Source organism: Xiphias gladius, chromosome 6 (genome assembly GCF_016859285.1).
Source record: "Xiphias gladius isolate SHS-SW01 ecotype Sanya breed wild chromosome 6, ASM1685928v1, whole genome shotgun sequence".
Lineage (NCBI taxonomy): Eukaryota > Metazoa > Chordata > Actinopteri > Istiophoriformes > Xiphiidae > Xiphias > Xiphias gladius.
In genome coordinates this window covers 23,968,007-23,987,314 of record NC_053405.1, presented here as the reverse complement: position 1 = coordinate 23,987,314, position 19,308 = coordinate 23,968,007, and the positions used below count along the sequence as shown (strand labels likewise).

Genomic DNA, 19,308 nt, shown 5'->3' with positions numbered 1-19,308 from the left:
TATGAGCTCTCTGCCAGCTGCTGTAAAAATAGCTGTGTGATTTGCACAGAAACTATGAGCATTACGGTCTGATAAGCAATTATCTATAACGGAGAATTCACGTTGTACCAGATGCTGGTAGTCATTTTCTCATTGCTGTTGTTCTGTTCATCGCGTTTGAATCCTGTTATTGATCACTCAGGCATTCTCAGAGAGTCAAGTATGGTCTTAAAAATTTTCAATTAATTTAGAGCCGTAGGCTCCTGACAATGAGGTGGAGCTCAGGTACTTTACTGTTCCTTGTCACCCACAATTGCCTGGACATCAGGTGATTGATGTCATCCCTAAAGATGGTCTGCCCATTCCTCAATGCCCCGTAGAGAAAGAAGTTCCCCTTAAGAGATTAATTAGACTCATAAATAATTTAATCAGTGACTTGTCCTCATTTTCCAAAAGTTTAATGATCTGAATTTCGTTAGTATTTGAGTCAGATCCCGGCCATTGATCTTTGAAACTTGATGTACTGAAAAGTGTCAGCAGCTTAACCAGACTGAAAGTGTATAATTGAAGTTTTCCCATCCATGTCCCACCTGCATCCATCACTCTGCCCCACTATTTTCCTGCAATGAATGTAAATTTTCTGACATCTGTTTTCACCTTTATACACGCATGGAAGCATGTATTATCATATCCGCGCGCGCACACACACACGCACGCACACACACACACACACACACACACACACACACACACACACACACACACACACACACACGGTGCAACAGTGCATGAGTCATGGGTGCACAGGGATGTGGGCCTCATATGAATTTAAATAAAGTTTTCATGAATGCACTTCTCTCGAACAGATTTCCAGTGAAAGACTTGTGTGTTAAAATGCTAAAAAGCTAAAGAGACTTCTCTGCGTGAGCTGCTATGCTGGGTAAATGATCAGTATCGTGGCTGAACATAAATGACAGCGTGCACACTGATAAACCTAAATCCTTTGGCCTCATCTCAATAAATAAATGTATAGTCAAACACGTGCTTTGATTAATTTAAATGCAAATAAGCACGGGGGGGCCTTTAGTAATGCATAAGCCTTTGATGGCAGTGTTTAATATGAACCATAACATTTTCTGATATAGCCATATTGATATGCTACATATGAAAAGAGGGACACATGAAAATGAAACCAATGTTCTTTTTCACTCCAGATACTGACCTACTTTCAAAAAGCAGGCTTGAGAACAGAGTCAATTTGAGAATTTGATCACAAGAAATATGAAGTTATTTCTCCTGCCTTTATTTTCTTTTTCTCAAAAGGAAATTCACCCTTGAATTTTTCCTTTTTTCGTCTCGCACAGCAATTATACCAAGTCATTCATATGTAATGCTTCATGTTCAGCATCTGCATCTGTATGCCATCATCTTAAATCTAGCAAAATAAAAAACACTTTTGTCTTCCCCAGTTATTGCGTATTAGCATAGACTGAGCTCACGGCTTACATTTCCCTCTGCCAGCTTTGCTCCAAAACCTCGTTGCCAGCAGTACATGCCATTCACTGTTGTTTGAAGTCTTTAGAGTATGAGTGCGTATGAGATATGTGTGAAATGTAAGGCAGGGATAGAGGATGAAAGCGTGAGGACGATTTGCTGTTGCTGGCTCAGAATGGAATGATGAGTGGTGACATAGCTCTAAATTGCAAATCGCTGTTTCAGTCTCACTTCACTCTGCGCCGAGTCGCTTCACTGCAACGAGGCTATTTCATTTTTATTAAAAATAGCCTGTGCATGTCAGGCCTTTTACATGGGGAAAAATGGGAGATGGAGGCAGCGAGGTTGGGGGTTGGGGATGGAAGTGCGCTGGGAGGGGGGCAGCCTTGCTGGCTTAAACAACCAGGACGTGGACAGATTCTGTTCCACTTGAAAATCTCTGGCTCTCTCTGCTGCTGCCATTAGTCCTAATGTTAACCGACCTGGCATCCATTCTCGCTGCCTGTCTCCTGCTCGGTGCACACAGAGAAAACCTCTTAAGTCTTTCCCAATCAGAATGGGTGATGAGAGGCCCGCTGTGCTCAGCACATCTGTCACCTCATTATTGTCAGGGTTTGACACCCAGACAGCCTCTGTGCCACCACTGCAAAAGCACTGTGCCGAGCAAAGTGTGCAGCCATGTGCGTATCTGTCACAAGAAAATCCCTCCGTGGTTCAAAGGTGCTCTCGCTCTATCTGACTGTGTGAGGGTGTGAGAGTGGTCGTGGATGTTCATTTCTTCGTTGGCACGACACTCTTTACACCGAACGACATGACAACGTTTTCTCCAAGCGCGTGATGGCTCTTTGCTAATCTTTGGGCGCACACAAACCCACGCGCGCGCAGGCACACTCGCATCTGGGGCTCCTATTAGCATATCTAGTACAGATACACTAAACAGCCCGAAGCGTGACCTTGTCTTGTTAGAGGAAGCCAGAAAAATGACCTACTTGATGCATGTTAATGTGATTTACACACTTGGGCTAACTATTATAATGAACGCGACGTCCCAAAATACACTGCTGTCGGCTACTCACCGAGGTCCGGCAGTTTGGCAAGCGGGCGTCCCCGCGCGAAAGTGCTCGCGGCAGGTACGCGCGCACGCGCACGCGCACGCTGCCTCGCAGGAAAAAAACGGGAAAGGGGGCACAGCGTTGTCCGCACGTACCATCTGCCAAAAGCTTGGCGCCCAGCTCACTCAACCCCGAGACACGCTCCGCTTCTCCGCGTTAGTTCACCTAAACAGCTCGCACATGGCAGCGTCCGCGGCGGAAGGTTTGTTTCCGCTCAGTGTTTGCGAACTGCCCTCAAACTGACAGCGAAACAGTTGGAAACCGACTCACCGCGGCCATGAGGGAGGAACAGCTGAATGATAAAGTAGAGAGCCGCGCACGGGAAACTTGTCACGGTTGTGTGTGTTTGTGTGGGGCGTAAAGAGGCTTCACTTAGATAAACTAGTGAGTGGCGGAGGTTAAAAAAGAAAGTGGAAGGAGACCCGAGCTTACCGTGTGCTCCCGGCTGCGCTCCGGTGGTCCTCTGGTTTACCGGAGCTGAAACGATCCAACGTGGGAAAGGATGCCGAGGTTCATCTGCGTTCAACGTGAGGTCTGTCCACTTAGCCCCGTCTCTCTCTCTCTCTCCCTCTCTCTCTCTCTCTCTGCCCCCCCCCCCCCGTCTACGTCCCCCTCTCTTTCCCTTGCTCCATCATTTTGTTCACTCTCCCAGAAAGACGCTAGTCAAGCCGAGAGCCTATTATTTTTGAGGATTGTGACCAGCACGGGTATACTTGTGGTACTCGCGTTATACCCATACTAACAAATTACCGTCACAGTTTGTCATAGTTCAACCAAAATATCCTCAAAACCACAGAACCGTTTTCAAACTATCACATTTACTATCATGGTTTTCTCAATAGCATATAAATCGTTTAAGCCCCTTCAGTATTTTCTGGTGAGGCTCTATCATTTCCTTGAAGTCTTGCAGTGTTTTGTAATCTGCTTAAATGCAGCCAGTCGGCACAATCATTGTCAATTTGCTTTTTTCCACCCAGAAGCTGGACCAGAAAATTGCTAGTCGAGGATGCGTTAAAAGATGAAATTTCACCACTAGTGTTTTCCCACTTGCTAAAATCATGTCTAAAATGTATGATTGTAATCACACCCCCCCAACACACACACACACACACTTTGATAGCATACTTTCTCTAGTGAGTTGAATGAATTGTTTATGACTTCTTGGAAAAAAAATTATTCATGACTTCTTGGGCTGTTCTTGGAAAATAATGAACAATTTACGAAATGGTACATTGCTGAAATTCAGTCTCCCATTAAGTCTTGACTATAAACAGATTTTTATGAGTAATTTCAATTCTTTGTCTCAGAAAAAAAAAACAACTTAAAATCAAGACACTTTAAATTTGTATTTACTGATTCAAATTTCAAAGGTATTCAAAACTAAATAATTTCATACTTTGTCTATATTTGCAAAGTCCCTTAGATGTGCATGATCTAAATGTAAAATCAGGGTAACATAAGATTTGCCTGAAAAATGTTTGCTAATCTGATATTTTTACATTTTGACATATTTTATCCTCTATACCTCCTGGGATCAAATATATTTGTCTCTCACCCACGATGTGTTGGATATTTTTAATTTTGAAGAGACTGAGGAGTAGAACCCCATGCTTTGAGTATATCAAATACTGTAAAAAGTGATCAGTCAACCACAGAGTGCAGTATTGCTTGGCACATCAGTGTTTCTTGTTCTGTCTTGATTTCCGTCTCCTGACTAAGAAACAAGTTGTGGTGAGACAAGTGTTAGTCATATGACTAGAAAGCAAACTTACAACCCCAAGGTCAGTCCTCAGATCGCTTGTGCCCAGCTGGGTGTGGAGGTTTATTAATGCAAAAACTATACTGCGCAAGCACAATACAAAGCCAAGCAGTAATCAGTCTGAGTCAGGATTTGAGAGCACACAGGGACAGATTTGCAAGTGCAAAATGTGCTCTGAACTCAGATTATGAGAGGGGAATGTCAGAGAATTTTTGTCAAATTTCTGGCTGTTACAGTCAGATGTTTTTAAAGTTCTTTAAGACAAATGGGGGGGAAAAAAGAAAAGAAAACCGATGTACTGATGTAACTGGGTCTTTGACATTTCACTTCTTGGTCGAATCCAAGTGAGTTTTCTGTTTTCAGCTGGAGTTTGCATGTTAGGGATGGAAACTGCCAAAACTGAACAAAAAGCTTTGAAAAGGGAAAACCAAGGAAGCCCTACTGCTTGCCCAAATCTTGAGTCAGTTTGTCTTGCAGGCTCAAAACTTTGATTACGATTCTGTCTTTGATTCTCTCGGTACTTGTTCTTTACTTACAAGTCTGGACCTGAGAGCTTTAAGCTCTGGACCACCAAACTGGTTTCCACTTGCTCGCTCAGTAATTCTTTCATTAATGAACTTCCCAAGATCAGAATTATGGATGAGGTTAGGGAGGAAGGGAGGCCTTCGCCGTTTACTCACGCAGCTGCAGTCAATCATACAGTAGTACTAGTTTAGGCTTGAGAAGACACTTAACTCTCTGAGCACTGGAAATGTGCTAAGCATCGTCATGCAATCCTGCATGTAATTTATTTTATGCAGTTAATACCACGTAGACATCCTCACTGCACACACTCACACATTAGCCATTAAAAAACTCAGTCACATAAAGTATATTGCAAAAAGAAGCTCATCATATCAGCATGTAAAAACACAACATTAAGCACCATTCCAGCATTCTGACATGTAGTATAATCCATATTCTATAAAACTTCTTCCTCATGGTGGGTTGCATTGCCCTTGAAACCTTTAACCACCATACTTTGGCTATGGTCACTTAATTATGAAAAGTCAGGACTTAACAGTGTGGATGAGAGTGAATAGCTCTATACCTTTTGTCTTTGCAGAGTCATTGTCACTTGAATAATTACTAGTATGCTTAATTTACTTCCACTACTGCTCATACAGAGTGAACAAGCAAGTTCAGCAAAATTTCACGTGTTCATTAATTTGCTGAAGTGTCAGAGAAACTTCAGAAGTATTCTGACAGCAGACACAAATCAGCTTTCAAGTGCTTTTACCGGGTATTGCCACAACTTAATTTGTTCCCTTACATACGGCAATACATTATGACTTTCAGCCTCCAGACATTTAGATTTTTTTGGACTATTCACTGTGATCCTTTTTTCTGCTTCTCTCTGTTTATGTGGTTCAAACACAAGCGGGGAGTAGGTACTAATTATCTAACATACTTGAAATGATTCATAATATTTTTAATGTCTAAATCAAAATGCCAGCCAGCAGTGCGCTGTTCGAATACATTTTATCATCAGCACAAACAAAACATCAGCTGTTTATTAGAGGGAACGATATGCATGCCCAAATCATTTGAGAAATAGCCTGGAGGAAGCAACTGCCTGTCCTGTTCATTAATTTAGTATCTGCTGCAAAGATGCCGTCACGTCTCTCCAGAATACTCCCCGATGTTTGCTTTTCTTTTCTCATGCCATTTTTGTGTGTTTCGTATCTTTACTTAGACACAGTAATGTCCTTTCTCATACTTTTCTCTTGTCTTTCCTTTTCTCTGTAATATTCCTCTTTCAAATCCTCTCTGTTCCTGCGAGTCCATCCTTTTGAGGAGATGTGATAGATGTCCACATGGTTTCCTGAGTATGCATCCCTGTGTGTAGCTCTGTACACAGCCTCTCTGGCTATTGATGTGGCCTCGTCCAGTGTCAGTCCCCATTTAACTCCTTGGTCCAAAATTGAGTAGGCATAGGGTGATCCTGAGCCCACAGAAAAGAGTGTTCCCTGCAGTCGAGTACCGTCACTACACACATAAAACAGACTGGGTCCAGAGAAACTTATTTTCTTTCTGGCAAAGCACTGTTGACCACAAAGAGTTGAAGAGGACCTCTGAGTCTTTGGCTTTGCCAGAGGGACCTTTTCAAGACTGATATCTGTAGATTTTTCCAGTTTCTTTGTTGTTTCTGTGCAACCACCAAGCTCAGTCTCTGTACCTCCATTGTCATGGCATCCATCTACCTCTCCATCCCACCCACACAACATGGCAGCCACACACACTTTTGTTCCCTTGAATGGGTGAAGCATGTGTGAAAGCAGTTTGGCTGCTCCACTTGTTGACAGCCGGCGGCCGTGGCGGAGTTGGTAAAGCCGCAATTCTCGAGACAGAATCCGTTTCCAAAGAGCACAGTCGGCTGAGGTACCCGAGGTAGTGCTCACCAAGTGACTGTGAATGGGCAGGATCTTCTGGGAGGATGGGCATGCCACAAGCCCAGAGCAACTGGAACGGGTGTCTGCTGCAGCCAACATACCGCCCTGAAAAATGAAAGCCAAGGTGGTGGTTCCATGAGAAAGGGGAAAAGGCAAAGGGACAGGCTGAGGGGAAGCAAGGGGAGGACTTGTAGGCAAAGAGAGGGATGGCGGGATGGTGTCCTGAGATAAAATAGCGCTGGAGCTCTGGATTGGGCTGATTTGCCCAAACTGTATCGGACCGTCATCCAGGTACTCTGCAACTGGTATATAAAAATTAAACAAACTTGTGCTATTGCTAAAGGGCAAACCACTACCATAGTTAAGTCCAGTGTTCTTTCCAAAAGTCACTGAAGAATAGTCAGTGGTTTCACTATCCAGAAAGATGTCCTGGAAATTGCATAGGTCCTGTAAAGCCATTGAAATTATTCCTTTTTTTTCTCCAAAGAAACTCTCTAATCAAATTCAATTGAAGATATTCGTTTCAGTTGTCTGACAACGGTTTGTATGCCATCCAGAGTTGTAGCTACTGTCTATTTAAGCAGCAGTAACCCTTTATATGGACAACAACATTCATCTACATCTGGTCATTTAAAACAGCCTATCAGCAACAGTTACCAATGCCTCATTGCCTTTACTTTGAAGCATAAACTGTCAGTAGCCCATGGGTAATTAATTTTGGCTGCGATGTCAGGTTGTTTTTTCAGATCAGATTTCTTCAAAGTCTTGTGTGGGCGTAGGCCAAAGAGGACATGGGGTAAAGGCAAAGCCTACGGTAGAGCACATCAAATTAAGTTAGACTCTGTGCTTTGATGCATTACTCGCATGGAAAGTCCCCAAATAGAATTAGAAATAAAATGAATCAAACAACATTTTTGTCCAACAGCAGAGTACATTTAACCAAGCCACTTAGGCATGTTACTGTAGGTAGTCTTTTAACTGCAACCCATGCAAATAGCTGAACCTGCAACACCAGAATATCTGGTAATCCTACATCACACAAGAAATTGTGTGGCTCACAGTGCTGCCACCTGTTTGGAAACAATGCTACCAGGTGTCGAACACTGAGAGCCACTGTTATTTCACACGTAACTTACTTTATTTATCGAATGGATTAGAAATGAACTCAGATTACTTATTTTTTTTAATGTTTTGATTCATCCTAAACAAAAAAAACTCAAAATGAATGTGTTGCGCACCATCATTTTTGGATATGTCTTCACTGCTGCTATTATGATGGTGAGAGAACTCTATTACACTTATTATTATACTTTACTAGATGAAGTGTTGAATGTGAAACTTGGCTGTTTATTTGTATGAAGTTCACATTTTTAAAAGCAGCAATAATCAATATTTTTATAATAACAATATATAATAATAAATGACAATGTGTAAACAGTTTGAAGGGGTTGTTCGTAGTGATGAACCTACAGAGAATTATCACGTGAATCTACGGCCCCCCTCAGCTTTATGGAGCTTTATAGCAAGTTTCAGCTCATAAAGCTGCCCGGGTGGCAACTTTATTGTTTTGGTTCACTCCCACAGCTATCGTAGTGTCGTTTTCTGCCACAGTAGGCAAATGTTTTGAGTGAAAAAACTCTATAAACCAACTGTATACTGCCTGCGCAGCACAAACAGACAGACAGAGTTGGCAATAAGATGGTGAACATAGTGGAGCATTTAGCAGCTAAAGAGCCTGATATTTCCTTCAGGAGTTGGTGGAAAGCAAACAGAGCTAAAAGAGAGTAAATACAGGACCTACATTCATGAGGTGGTCAAAAACATAACTCCAAATCATTGGTAATGCTACCCTCTATCTGCCGCATGTGTGAAATGGCAACTGTTGCTAACATGTTATTTGCTCCATCTCGTACATTTTACATAATTTTTTGGATCCAAATTAGGTATGTTGGGGGGTCAGGTTTCAACCACCTAATTGTAATACACTTAATGGCAGCCCCTAATAGGATTTGTAACAAATAGATTTAGTCCTTCCCTCAAAGCCCTCTTGAAGAACACCTAGAGGGACTATTTGTGGATCTTTGGGAGTATCACAGTGGAAGACCTCTTTAACAGCATTGAATACATCCTTCCAATAATTAAGGTTTAAGGTTTAAGCAAGTGAATGTCCGCTTAAAAATATGACATATCCATGTTTGCTGTCTAATTTGTGTCTGAATGAAAAAGACTGCATGTTACTTTATTGTTTTTATATTCACTTCATTTTATTTACTTATATTTTACTTCACCCAGGGAGAGTGTGTGTTACAAGCCATTTCATCCAAGAGGGGCGAGAGGCTGCCAGACAATTTCATAGGATTTGACTCAGCCCCTGACAAAGTGGTAGATGGCTCGGTTGTCCGTGTGCGGTATCGATGCCCCAGGCCATGTCAGATTGCAGTGGAGGTGGTGGTGTCCACATTACGCAAGACAGATTTAGTGGTGTTCAGGAGGAAATGGATCAGCAGCACACCCCGAGTCTACAGGATCCACCAGGTGCTGCTCAGATTGCCTCCATCCATTTTATATCAACACAACTTTTTCAACAGAAATGTTTTGGAGGCTGAAAATGTGACAGTTCGTGCTTGGCTAGACCATCTTAAAGATGGCAGTGAACCCGGGACATACCATGACTCCACTGTGAGAATTTATAAAGTGCTGCAGATAACACCACTCCCAGTGCGTCCAACTAAGCCTCCCACTGAGTGCCCCTTATGGTCTGCTCAACTGATATGGCAGATGACCAGAAACAAAATCAGTCAGTGTCCACATGAGTCAGGTCAGACCCTTAATCACACTGTCATTTTCTCATTTTGTCCATGTCCCATATTTATCACCAAAACTTTTATTAAGGGAAACAGGAAAATGTTTGTGTATGTAATCTTTTGCTGTTCTGCTTGGACATAGACGTAATCGATGTGCTAAAGTTCCCCCTGGCAAATACTGGTGAACACTTTGGAGTGGTCCGCAGGTTCCAGCCTTTCATCAACAGAGCACTGGAGAGAGTCCGTCTTCATGCTGTGACACAGCCCAGGTTGGACTTCACACTTCACACAAACTGACTTCTCATTTAGTTCGTTTTAGCTGGAGCTTATTCTGTATGAAGTTCAAATACACAGGATGAAAAAATCTCCTGCAGGGTTCTCCAAATGTTGTATCAAAAACTTAAGAATAGCAGAATTTTTAGATGTTAAATTTTGTTTTATTGGCTCAAATGTTTAGTATATAATGTCAGTGGTTTGTGTTGATATCAGCAGATTGATAGGCCACAGGTCAGTGATTGTTTCTTTTTCAGTGCTGGCAGCTGTCAGAACACACTTCGCTATTAGTTTTACTTCACTGTCATTATAAAATGACTTTACATGCGTCATGAAGCCTCCTCACCAGAGCATATAAGCTTTTTTTACGGTCAATGAAAGACAGTGAGGTTTTAGCAGACAGTGCAGTGTTTTAAATTCAACCTTACGCTTCAGTGGCCGAAAAAGTGATTTGTCAAAAATGTTTCTTTGCTTGGTTTTCAGCGTCACCTTATCTGTGTGGATCTACTTACTGAAATGGTGTCACAAGAAGCTCTGTGGGATCATCCATCATGTCGATAGGAAAAATTTATACGACTCTGTTCTGATTCAGCTTACAGACACAGGTGGGTCACAGCAGCTTGTGGGTACACCTGATACCAGTTCAGGGGATTAGATTGAGGCACCACGGGATGATTGTAAGTGATGATGTGTGTTTTTGTGAGACCCCGGAACAGACTGTGTTATGTATTAATAAAGAGCTTTGGATCTCTTAGGGTGTAATATATGACTGTCATATCTCCTATGTAGGGGACCTCATAATTCAGGCACGTGTGACAACGGGAGAAGATGAAGCTTTCCGAGCCCGTGTAGCGTTGCCCCTGTGGAAATGGATTAGATTAGACTGTTACATACAGGACTCAAAGGTATGGACCCTCAGTGTGTGCCTCTGGGTTGTGGGTTATAGAACATAAATTAAAATGCAGCCCGGGGCACCATCTTATTGTAATCCTTTCTCTTCTGAGTTTCGTTCGGTGCCCTGGCTTTGCAGTGTTTGATTTCCTTTTGGAACAGCTGTAAGACCCTGAACGATGGTTCCTTTCCAGCTGGGAAACTCCAGGCGATTGCAGTGTGTACTGCAATTTGAAGTTGTTCACAGCTGAGTAGGTTTTTTTCTGAGTTCATGCATCATTATGTCTGACTTCCAGGTGCTGCTGTATGCAACATGGGATGATGAAACCCGCAGATATGTATACGAGTAAGACGTTTTATAGATTATTTTTTCAAGATGCTTTATTTCATTTTTTTTTTTAAATAAGCAAAACATAACTGTTGCTCTTACAAAACACGTTAGGCCAGTTACTGCAATAAAACAGGGATGACTGACACATGCAAAGTGATCATGATAGCTGGTTTGAGTGGTATCAAATATCTTACAGATTTCAGGACAGTATCTATTACAATGACACTGATGGATACTTTGTGATTGGAGGAAGCAAATACATGCCAGGCATCCATGGGTATTTTGGGCCTATCAAATACTATCGTTTTGGAACTGAAAAGGTAAAATGTCTACTTTCTATTAACAAGTCAGATACCATTGTTTTGTCTTTTTGTTGCTGTTAATCCCAGTGTGGAATGCAATGTTATTCATACCACAGATAAATAATCCACTTCACCCCGAGACAACATTACAGGAACTGGATAAGACTCACCGCGAGTGTCAGGAAATAAAAGCATTTACAAAAGCTTTTCTGAAAGAAGTAACTGAGAGTCACCTCCTGTCAACAATCACCACAGGTGAAATATTATTTTGACAATTCTTTTAAAGCAGCGTTGCAACTGTTCTACAGGGAGCAACCTTATATAGATCAAATAACAAGGGTGTCAATACAACAACTGCACACCTATTAAGTATGGGAAGACAAACACTGTTGACATATTGCTTTTTGTGTTTTATTTCAGGTGTCTGTACCCCTCACTTCATAAGACTGTGGGGTCAGGTTGGTGAAAAAATCTGCACACAAACATGGACCTGGGAAACACCAATTAAATACAGCACGCTTTTCCATCTTCTGCAAACAAAAGAGGAGGAACTCAGAGAAGGTGTTTTTAAATTGTTTGCACTGTTCCTCAGCTTATACTGTACATATGAGGGATGTATCATGCAACTCATGCAGCTATTCTTTTCTGTAGGGTCTCTGGGCATGAAGGAGCTCCGGACTATTTTGTTCAAGGAGGCAGTTGGTACAATGTTCCCTGTAGATCAGGCACAAATTAAAATCACATACAAATCAACGTCTCTACTACATGTATCCTCCTGCTTTGGTAATCACAAAGCATCACTCTTGTTGGCCTCATTCCACCTCGCTGGCCTTGGACACTCTTGTAATCAACAACAGGTAGTCAATGCCTTCCTAGTACCTCAATTGCTACTTTATCTCTAAAGTCTCTACACGAAGATTGCTTCTGTAGTGATGACTGATAATATTGACCCCTGTGTGTTTCAGGGTCATGCCTATAGTTTGATTGGTGCATCAGGTGATAACCGTTTCGCCCTGATGCATGCAGCGTACAAACACACACAAGGAATTGATGGCTTTCCTAAAGACTTGGACATGGCTTATAGCTACTATTCAAATGCTGGGGCACAGAGCAGCATCGACAGTTACAACATACATGAAAATAAGGTATGTTTAAATAGCCAAAATCACTGGAAAAATGTGTTATTATTTTTAGCTATGCTGGTAGCATGGTCAACCCATCACTTTGTTCCAGACTGAAATGTCTCGACAACTCCTGCATGGATTGCCTTGAAAGAGTTTGTGCCACCATCTGGTCAGAATTTCAGTTTGTTCAATAGTATGATTTTAAACACATTCCTGCAAAACTAATACATCCCCACTAGCCCAAGATGTACTTTGTGTTTTGTGCTAATTAGCAAATTACCATGCTAACACAGGAAACTAAGATGGTGAACATGTTAAACATAATACCTGCTTAACATTAGCATGTCAGCATTGTCAGTGTGGCCATTTTAGCACGCCCTTGTTAGCATTTAGCTCTAAAACTGCTTTGCCATAGAGCTGCTAGCATGGTTAGACTAAATCTCGCTTAGTATTAATAGTTTTATTATACTAGTAGTACTTGTATTAGGAGAGTGTATTAGAATAGTGGAAGTGGTAGAAATAGTAATAGTGCTACCAACAGGAAAAACAGAGAAATTGGTAACATCGGCAGTGAGATCGAGGTATTTATTTGGGAAACACAACACACAATTTATCTTAGCACTTTTAAACGTAAAGATCACAGTGAGAAAACATGAGAAAATTGATAACTCCCTTCTACTTGTTAGCTGCATACAAAGCTAGAGTCAGCAGCCGGTTAGCTAATCTTAGTGTGCATACTGTAAACGAGGGAAACTGCTAGCTTGGCTCTATCTGAAGGTAACCATTGCGCCCAGCCAATAAATGGTCCATCACATAAAACAATAAGTTTTCATTTTTACATTTTGTAGCATGTTAATTAGTGAGTTTTATAGGTACTACTACTACTGGTAGTCAGATTTTGTTACTTTCTAATAGAACCGGGCTAGCTGTTTCCCTTTTTCCAGTCTTTACATTAAGTTAAGCTAACCAGCTGCTGGCTCCAGTTTCAAATTGAACATACAGATATTGTATAGGAGTGGTATAGCATTTCTCTTTTAATTCTCGGCAAGAAAGTGAGTTTCCTGTACATGAGATTTTCAAAATATACACTAATTCACAGTATGTATTGTACAGTATAAACTCACATAAGGATGAGGAGTAAATCTGTAAGTCATTCAAACATAAACTTTGACGTGCTCATAGGGACACAAAGTTGAACATGCACAAACACATAGTGTACACTTGAAAGCACATGACAACAGCGATACAAAAGGGGAATCTCCAAAACATGATCAATAGTGTGTTTGTTAGTCCAGCCAGTTGGATCAGGGCTGTACAGGGAGAATAGGTGAGCCTTGAATCTTAATTCAAAAATGCAAACGAGTCGGCCGTACTGATGAATTGAGGGTGACCATTCCAAAGATATGTAGACCGCTATGAGGAAGTTCTACTCCAGACTGACTTCATGTTTATTTTTATGATATTTACATAAGCTGCACCAAATGAATAGAGGGTCATGAAGTAGACTATCTGCTCCAGCTTGAAAAGGCAGCCAATGCGCAGAGAAAACAGTTGTGGCCAAGTTTATTGGTGGAAATTCTAGCTGTGGCATTTTGACCAGCTTGGAAACTTTCTGAGGGCCAGAGTAGATGACAGTACAAAAATCCATCTGGATACAATCTTAAGTAAAGGCCCTGAAAACCTATTTTATCAGCTTCTTACTATAAGCATCTGAATCCTACATTACCACAAAATGTTCTGCCAAAGTGAGAACAGTTTTGTTTTTTTCAGACAAGTGATTTCTGTCTCTGCTGTTTATCTGAGCTCTTCTGACTGGTTTGAAGTGGGCTGGGCTCAGTTGAAACAATGCGATGCCATGTACTTCTGAGCACCATACAGGATTCAGCTCTTTTTGGATCATAATCTGATGACTGTCATGGTGTTGCTTGTTTATGTTGCCAGCATTGTCAATCAAAAGTCCCATACCACACCCAAACAGTCCTGATGAATCAGATTAGTTGAGATTTTGAGAGTTAAACTTTAAATAGATAATAACTAACTCAAACTTTTATTGTTGCATAGTGAGTTATGAATATTCAATATCATTGAGAAACACACAGTACCAAGTTTTCAGGGGCCTTAAAGAAAACATTGTTGCTGCACCAGCAACAGATGGAAAGGGAAAAGTGCAGTTTTTGTAAACTTTTTATTATGAGACTCAGGCTGGAGATGGAACAGCTGTAGCGTAAACAGATAGAAGTTGTTTTGTTAAAATAGCATTAGTAATATCAGCAGCAGTATTATTAGTAGTAGAAGGAGCAGTGTTCCTAGCAATGGTTGTACACAAAGTTAACAGAAGTGGTGCTAATGGCAACAGTAGCAATAATTTTGGAAACAGTAATAGCAGTGTTAAATAGTATAAATAACAGTAGCAGTACCACTACTACTAAGTAGGTAGTATTATTAGTCATAGTAGCAGTAGTAATACTACATTAATGTTTCCGTTTATCTTCTGTAAAGCAATACACACCTGAAAATATCTATCTAAGCAACCAAGAGGATTTAAACAGCCTGACACATGAGACGAGTGACGTCTTTCAGTATCTGAAACTCAAAGCAGAGAGAGGAGACATAGAATCTCAGGTTTGTGTGATATATTTTGACTTTTTCTAAAGATGTACCATACAAATAAGGAATGTGTGTTTGTCTTGGGAAGATGCACAAAATCTTCGGCAAGTGTTAGCAAGTGTTTAATCCAACTTTTATTTCCCCTCTGTGGTCAGTAGACAGAGTTAATTGTAAGACTAACAGAAACTCTATTATCTTTAGAGACGCCTGGGAACAATGCTTTACTGGGGGCAAAATGGAGTCTCAAAAGACATAGTGAGTGCAGTGAAGTGGATTGAGAGAAGTGCTATGCAAATGAAGGATCCCTCAGCGATGTATGACTACTCCATCCTACTGATGAAGGTGTTATATCATTATAAAGACTCAACCTGGATTGAACATTGGATATTCAATGTTTGTTTTTGTGTGTGTGCGTGTGTGTGTGTGTGTGTGTGTGTGTGTGTGTGTTTTGACAGCTATGGATTCATTGATTGATGTCGATTCTTTCAGGGCCGGGGAGTGAAAAGAAACTACACCCGAGGTTTTCAGCTGCTGAAGAAAGCTGCAGCGATGGTACGTTTGTAGTTATCAATTCGTGTGTTTACAGTATTTGCTTTCACTATGAATACCAGTGTCTGTTTCCTTTCTTCAGGGCTCAATTAATGCCTTGAATGGTTTGGGCTGGTACCATGGGATTATACTGAATGACCACAAAAATGCAGTGAAATACTTTGAACAAGCTGCACTAAATGGGAGTGGTGATGGCATGTTTAACCTGGGAATTTATCATCTCAGTGGGAAAAACCTGCACAACCAACAGAGGAATGAGGTTTGTGTCGGGCACCCTGTCAAAATGTAGTTTTGCGACTGATATGTGTGATGAACTGATATCTTTCCTATATGATCCACAGATGGCTGCATTCCAGCAGTTTTTGAATGCGTCTCGCTTTGGTCATGTCGCTGCATCAGTGGAGGCAGCTTGGTACCTTTCGACAGGAAGCCTGGAAGGGGTATCTCAGGATGTGGAGAGGGCTGTGATGTAAGAGGCTTTCATTAGCTTGGTGAAGAAAGCTTTGTTATGGGCTGTTGTACTGTAGCCTGCAGCTCAGTGGCATCTAATTTCAATGACAGTGGCTAATTCAAGGTCAGAACCTAGTATTTGCATATCTAAAAATAAGAGCCACTGTCACCGCGTTATTGTCTGGCACAGAGCGATTCTGCTTACCAATGTTCCTCTGGTATCTTATGAATTTAAAGAAGCTCCTGCTGCAGCTGTAGAGGCTTTTTTTAGAATGACCTCAACAAATCAGAAACTATTTTTAGATCATCTTAGAATATTTTCCGTTTATGTGGCGTAAATTATTTTCCATAATTCATCAGCCATTCTTTACCCTCTGTGCAGAATGCTAAAAAAGGTCTGTGAACAGAATGGACACCTTGGATTTATGATCAGAGAGGCTCTCCAAGCCTACCTCCAGGGCTCTTGGTAGGGACATTAATTTCAATTACATTTCAGTTGTCCTCATTTAATCATTTTCTCTGGTTTTTACTATTTGTCCACATATGTTTTATTGTGTTGTCAACAGGCAGGAAGCATTTGTGAAGTACGTTTTGGCTGCTGAAACTGGTCTGGGTTTGGCCCAGAGCAATGCTGCGTACCTGTGTGAGGTATATGTATGTTGTTTCTCTGGTTGTAGCCCTTTGTGTCTGCCCTTGAACAAAACACTGCCTGTTCTTTCAACTTGATTTTAAGCACAATTATGAAATCAATGTCATATAATTGGAAGTGTGAAGCACATAATTCATGTCAAATACTAAAAGAAGAAAAACAAGCCTGAGGGAAATTATTAACAGTTGATAATATAACATTGCTCTGCTCTGTCTAACCCTGCAATCATTCTCCCAAATGCAGGAACGGAATCCCAGTTATGACTGTCAGTGGAGATATCATAACTACTCTATATTAAACTATGATCCCCATCCGTCAGGTGAGTTCCTCTCATTTCATTTTGCTTTAACCTCTCTCTCTCCCTGTCAATCTGGTCAGTGAACAGCAAGTATTTTTATTTTCTTTTATAGCTCTGCTGAAAATGGGAGACTACTACTACTATTCCTCCAGTGCGGGAGATGCCTCATTATCCTTGGTTGGTCAGGCCGTATCGATGTATAGCAGAGCAGCTCTAGCGGGCAGCCCTCAGGTGACAGATTTACTTGGGCTGTAATCTCATCACTCTATGATAAAGTTAATTAAACTTCCACCGGCTCAGGTCCACCGCAATAAAAACAACAAACAGAATTATACAGTGTTATTGTTTCTCAGAGTTTCTCAGTGAATAACCTATAAGCCTCCTGTTGTGATTTTTTTTTCAAACCAACTCATAGGGAATGTACAACTTGGTCGTTTTGGCACAACAAGGACACGTTCCTCCACTGAGCATCCGCGGCTGGTTTAATGTGTCACATCGTGATGAAGAGGACACTGTGGTGGAGAAGATGTTAAAAAGGTTCTTTTTTAAATTCATAAATGCCAAAATATTATTCGAGTGATCAGCGTTTGAGCATATGCAACAGTTTATGTGCAAGCCTTTTTATAGTACTCAGAAGTAATGATAGTAGCAATATGATGTGCTTCTTTTATTTTAACAAGAATATGATGGTTTGATATATGATATTACTAGTGTAGATGGTTTAGGAAGATTTTTTTTAAGGAATAGTTTGACATTTTGGGAAATAAAGACTTGCTTTCTTTCTGAGATGAGAAGATTGACAACCAGCAGCTGGTTAGCTTAGCTTAACACAAAGACTAGAAGCAGGTGGAAAATGCTAAAATTTTTACATTTTAGTCTTTGTATAGAATAAACAAATGAGACGTAACATGTTATTTATGAGATTTAGAGATGCCAGTAGTCCGACTTTGTCCAGCTACCACCATCTCTAAATCTCATCACCCATCTCTAAGTCATCCCTAAATCCCTACCAGCAAAATATGAAGGGTCGATATTACTGTTGTCATATGTAACACAGTTTCCATTGTTTCTTCTCATAAGATGTGTGGAGACTGAGTATGAAGAAGCAGTAACGCCCTGTTCTTTAGCTCTGCTTGGAGTCCAGATGGGAAAAGCCTTGAGGAGAATGACTCAGAACGGTGCACAGCTCCTCTTGGTAAGCACAAGACAATCAACTCTTACTGTATGTAGTAAGAGAAAAAATCAACACACAAGCTGCACTCCTAGAGTATATATTGTGCTCCTTTGATAACTAGATCTTCCTTTTTAAATATTGAAATATGTGAAAATGCAAATTGGACTTTCATCATGAATAAGACATTAAAGCCACTATAGACTGCTATTTTGAGAAAGAAAATGTGATAATTTATTTATATTGTATCTTATTTCTTTATAGGTATATGCATCCCTTCTTTCTGTTTGTGTCCTTATTGTAATTTTGCTATTTCAGAGCTGTCTTGGTAAGTAATGATGACGGTTATTGACTACTGCACCCATGTACATATATTTGCCACAAGATGGTGTAATTTCCCCACATATTCCCCACATATTCTTGCTCTGACTTGTACTCTCAAAAGAAAATCAATGTAATCATGTTTGTTTGCCATGAAAAGTGTCCTTACCTCTTTTCACCTTATCTGCAAATCAACACAGAACAAAGGGTTTCCAGTCGCCGTACAGTTCAACTGAGGGCAGGGACACCATCTGTCAGCCAAGATGGTGTCAACTTAAATAGAGAGCAAGATGGCATCATTGGAAGAACCTACAGAGTAGCAGGGAATCAATGGCTTACCATGCTGAATGGCAAGGAGGGGCTCCGGCAGACCAGCGATTTGGCTGTGACACTGTCGGGTGTGTGCCTGTGTGCTTTCTGGACCACATTCCTCTATCATCTCCTATGACATACAGTAGCCAGCACAGTGATCCAATAGCCACAGCAAAAGCCCCAGACACTACATATTATAAGAGCATACATTTAGCGGATGAGTTAAAGGAGTATTCATGTGACACATTAGCATTTCAGAGGCATGACTCATTTTAAGACAGGAAGGAGAGAGGTTCTGATCAGAATGTGGTTGTGCTACTTCATCAGAGTGTTGATAATATTTCCTCAGTAACAGTTTTTCCATTGTTTTGATTCTGGAAAATACTCATCATGTGGTTCATTCAATTAATGCTGAATCTGAACTAAAGGGAGGATGGGGATGTGGTGTCA

The 19,308-nt window shown here is 41.0% G+C and overlaps 3 protein-coding genes across 5 annotated transcripts in view; 1 reads left to right on the top strand and 2 right to left on the bottom strand.

Moving 5' to 3' along the window:
• LOC120791003 (cadherin-24-like) overlaps nt 1-3,130 on the bottom strand; it is a 23,152-nt gene extending 20,022 nt beyond the window's left edge. For both annotated transcript variants that reach the window (XM_040129073.1, XM_040129074.1), the window contains exon 1: nt 3,018-3,130. The gene's annotated coding sequence lies outside the window, so the exon portion shown is untranslated. The remainder of the gene's footprint in view (nt 1-3,017) is intronic.
• Nucleotides 2,949-19,308, top strand: LOC120791004 (protein sel-1 homolog 3). Of its 2 annotated transcripts, XM_040129075.1 has the most exons (24): nt 2,949-3,117; nt 9,069-9,594; nt 9,723-9,849; nt 10,337-10,458; nt 10,643-10,758; nt 11,041-11,090; nt 11,272-11,395; nt 11,494-11,632; nt 11,798-11,938; nt 12,029-12,234; nt 12,343-12,522; nt 15,001-15,123; nt 15,310-15,450; nt 15,598-15,660; nt 15,740-15,916; nt 15,999-16,126; nt 16,490-16,573; nt 16,674-16,755; nt 17,000-17,075; nt 17,167-17,285; nt 17,470-17,591; nt 18,135-18,249; nt 18,490-18,553; nt 18,747-19,308. In XM_040129075.1, exons 1-24 carry the CDS (start codon nt 3,088-3,090, stop codon nt 18,992-18,994), a joined length of 3,303 nt encoding a protein of 1,100 aa, XP_039985009.1. In that variant the 5' UTR covers nt 2,949-3,087; the 3' UTR covers nt 18,995-19,308. The 2 variants fall into 2 exon arrangements, with proteins under 2 accessions (XP_039985009.1, XP_039985010.1); XM_040129076.1 differs by lacking the exon at nt 18,490-18,553 and having other exon boundaries at nt 18,747-18,867.
• Nucleotides 6,072-7,063, bottom strand: LOC120790468 (proteasome subunit beta type-11-like). Its single transcript, XM_040128005.1, has 3 exons — nt 7,058-7,063; nt 6,588-6,941; nt 6,072-6,413 (listed from the first exon to the last, which is right to left on the bottom strand). The coding sequence occupies exons 1-3, from the start codon at nt 7,061-7,063 to the stop codon at nt 6,072-6,074; spliced, it is 702 nt and encodes a 233-aa protein (XP_039983939.1).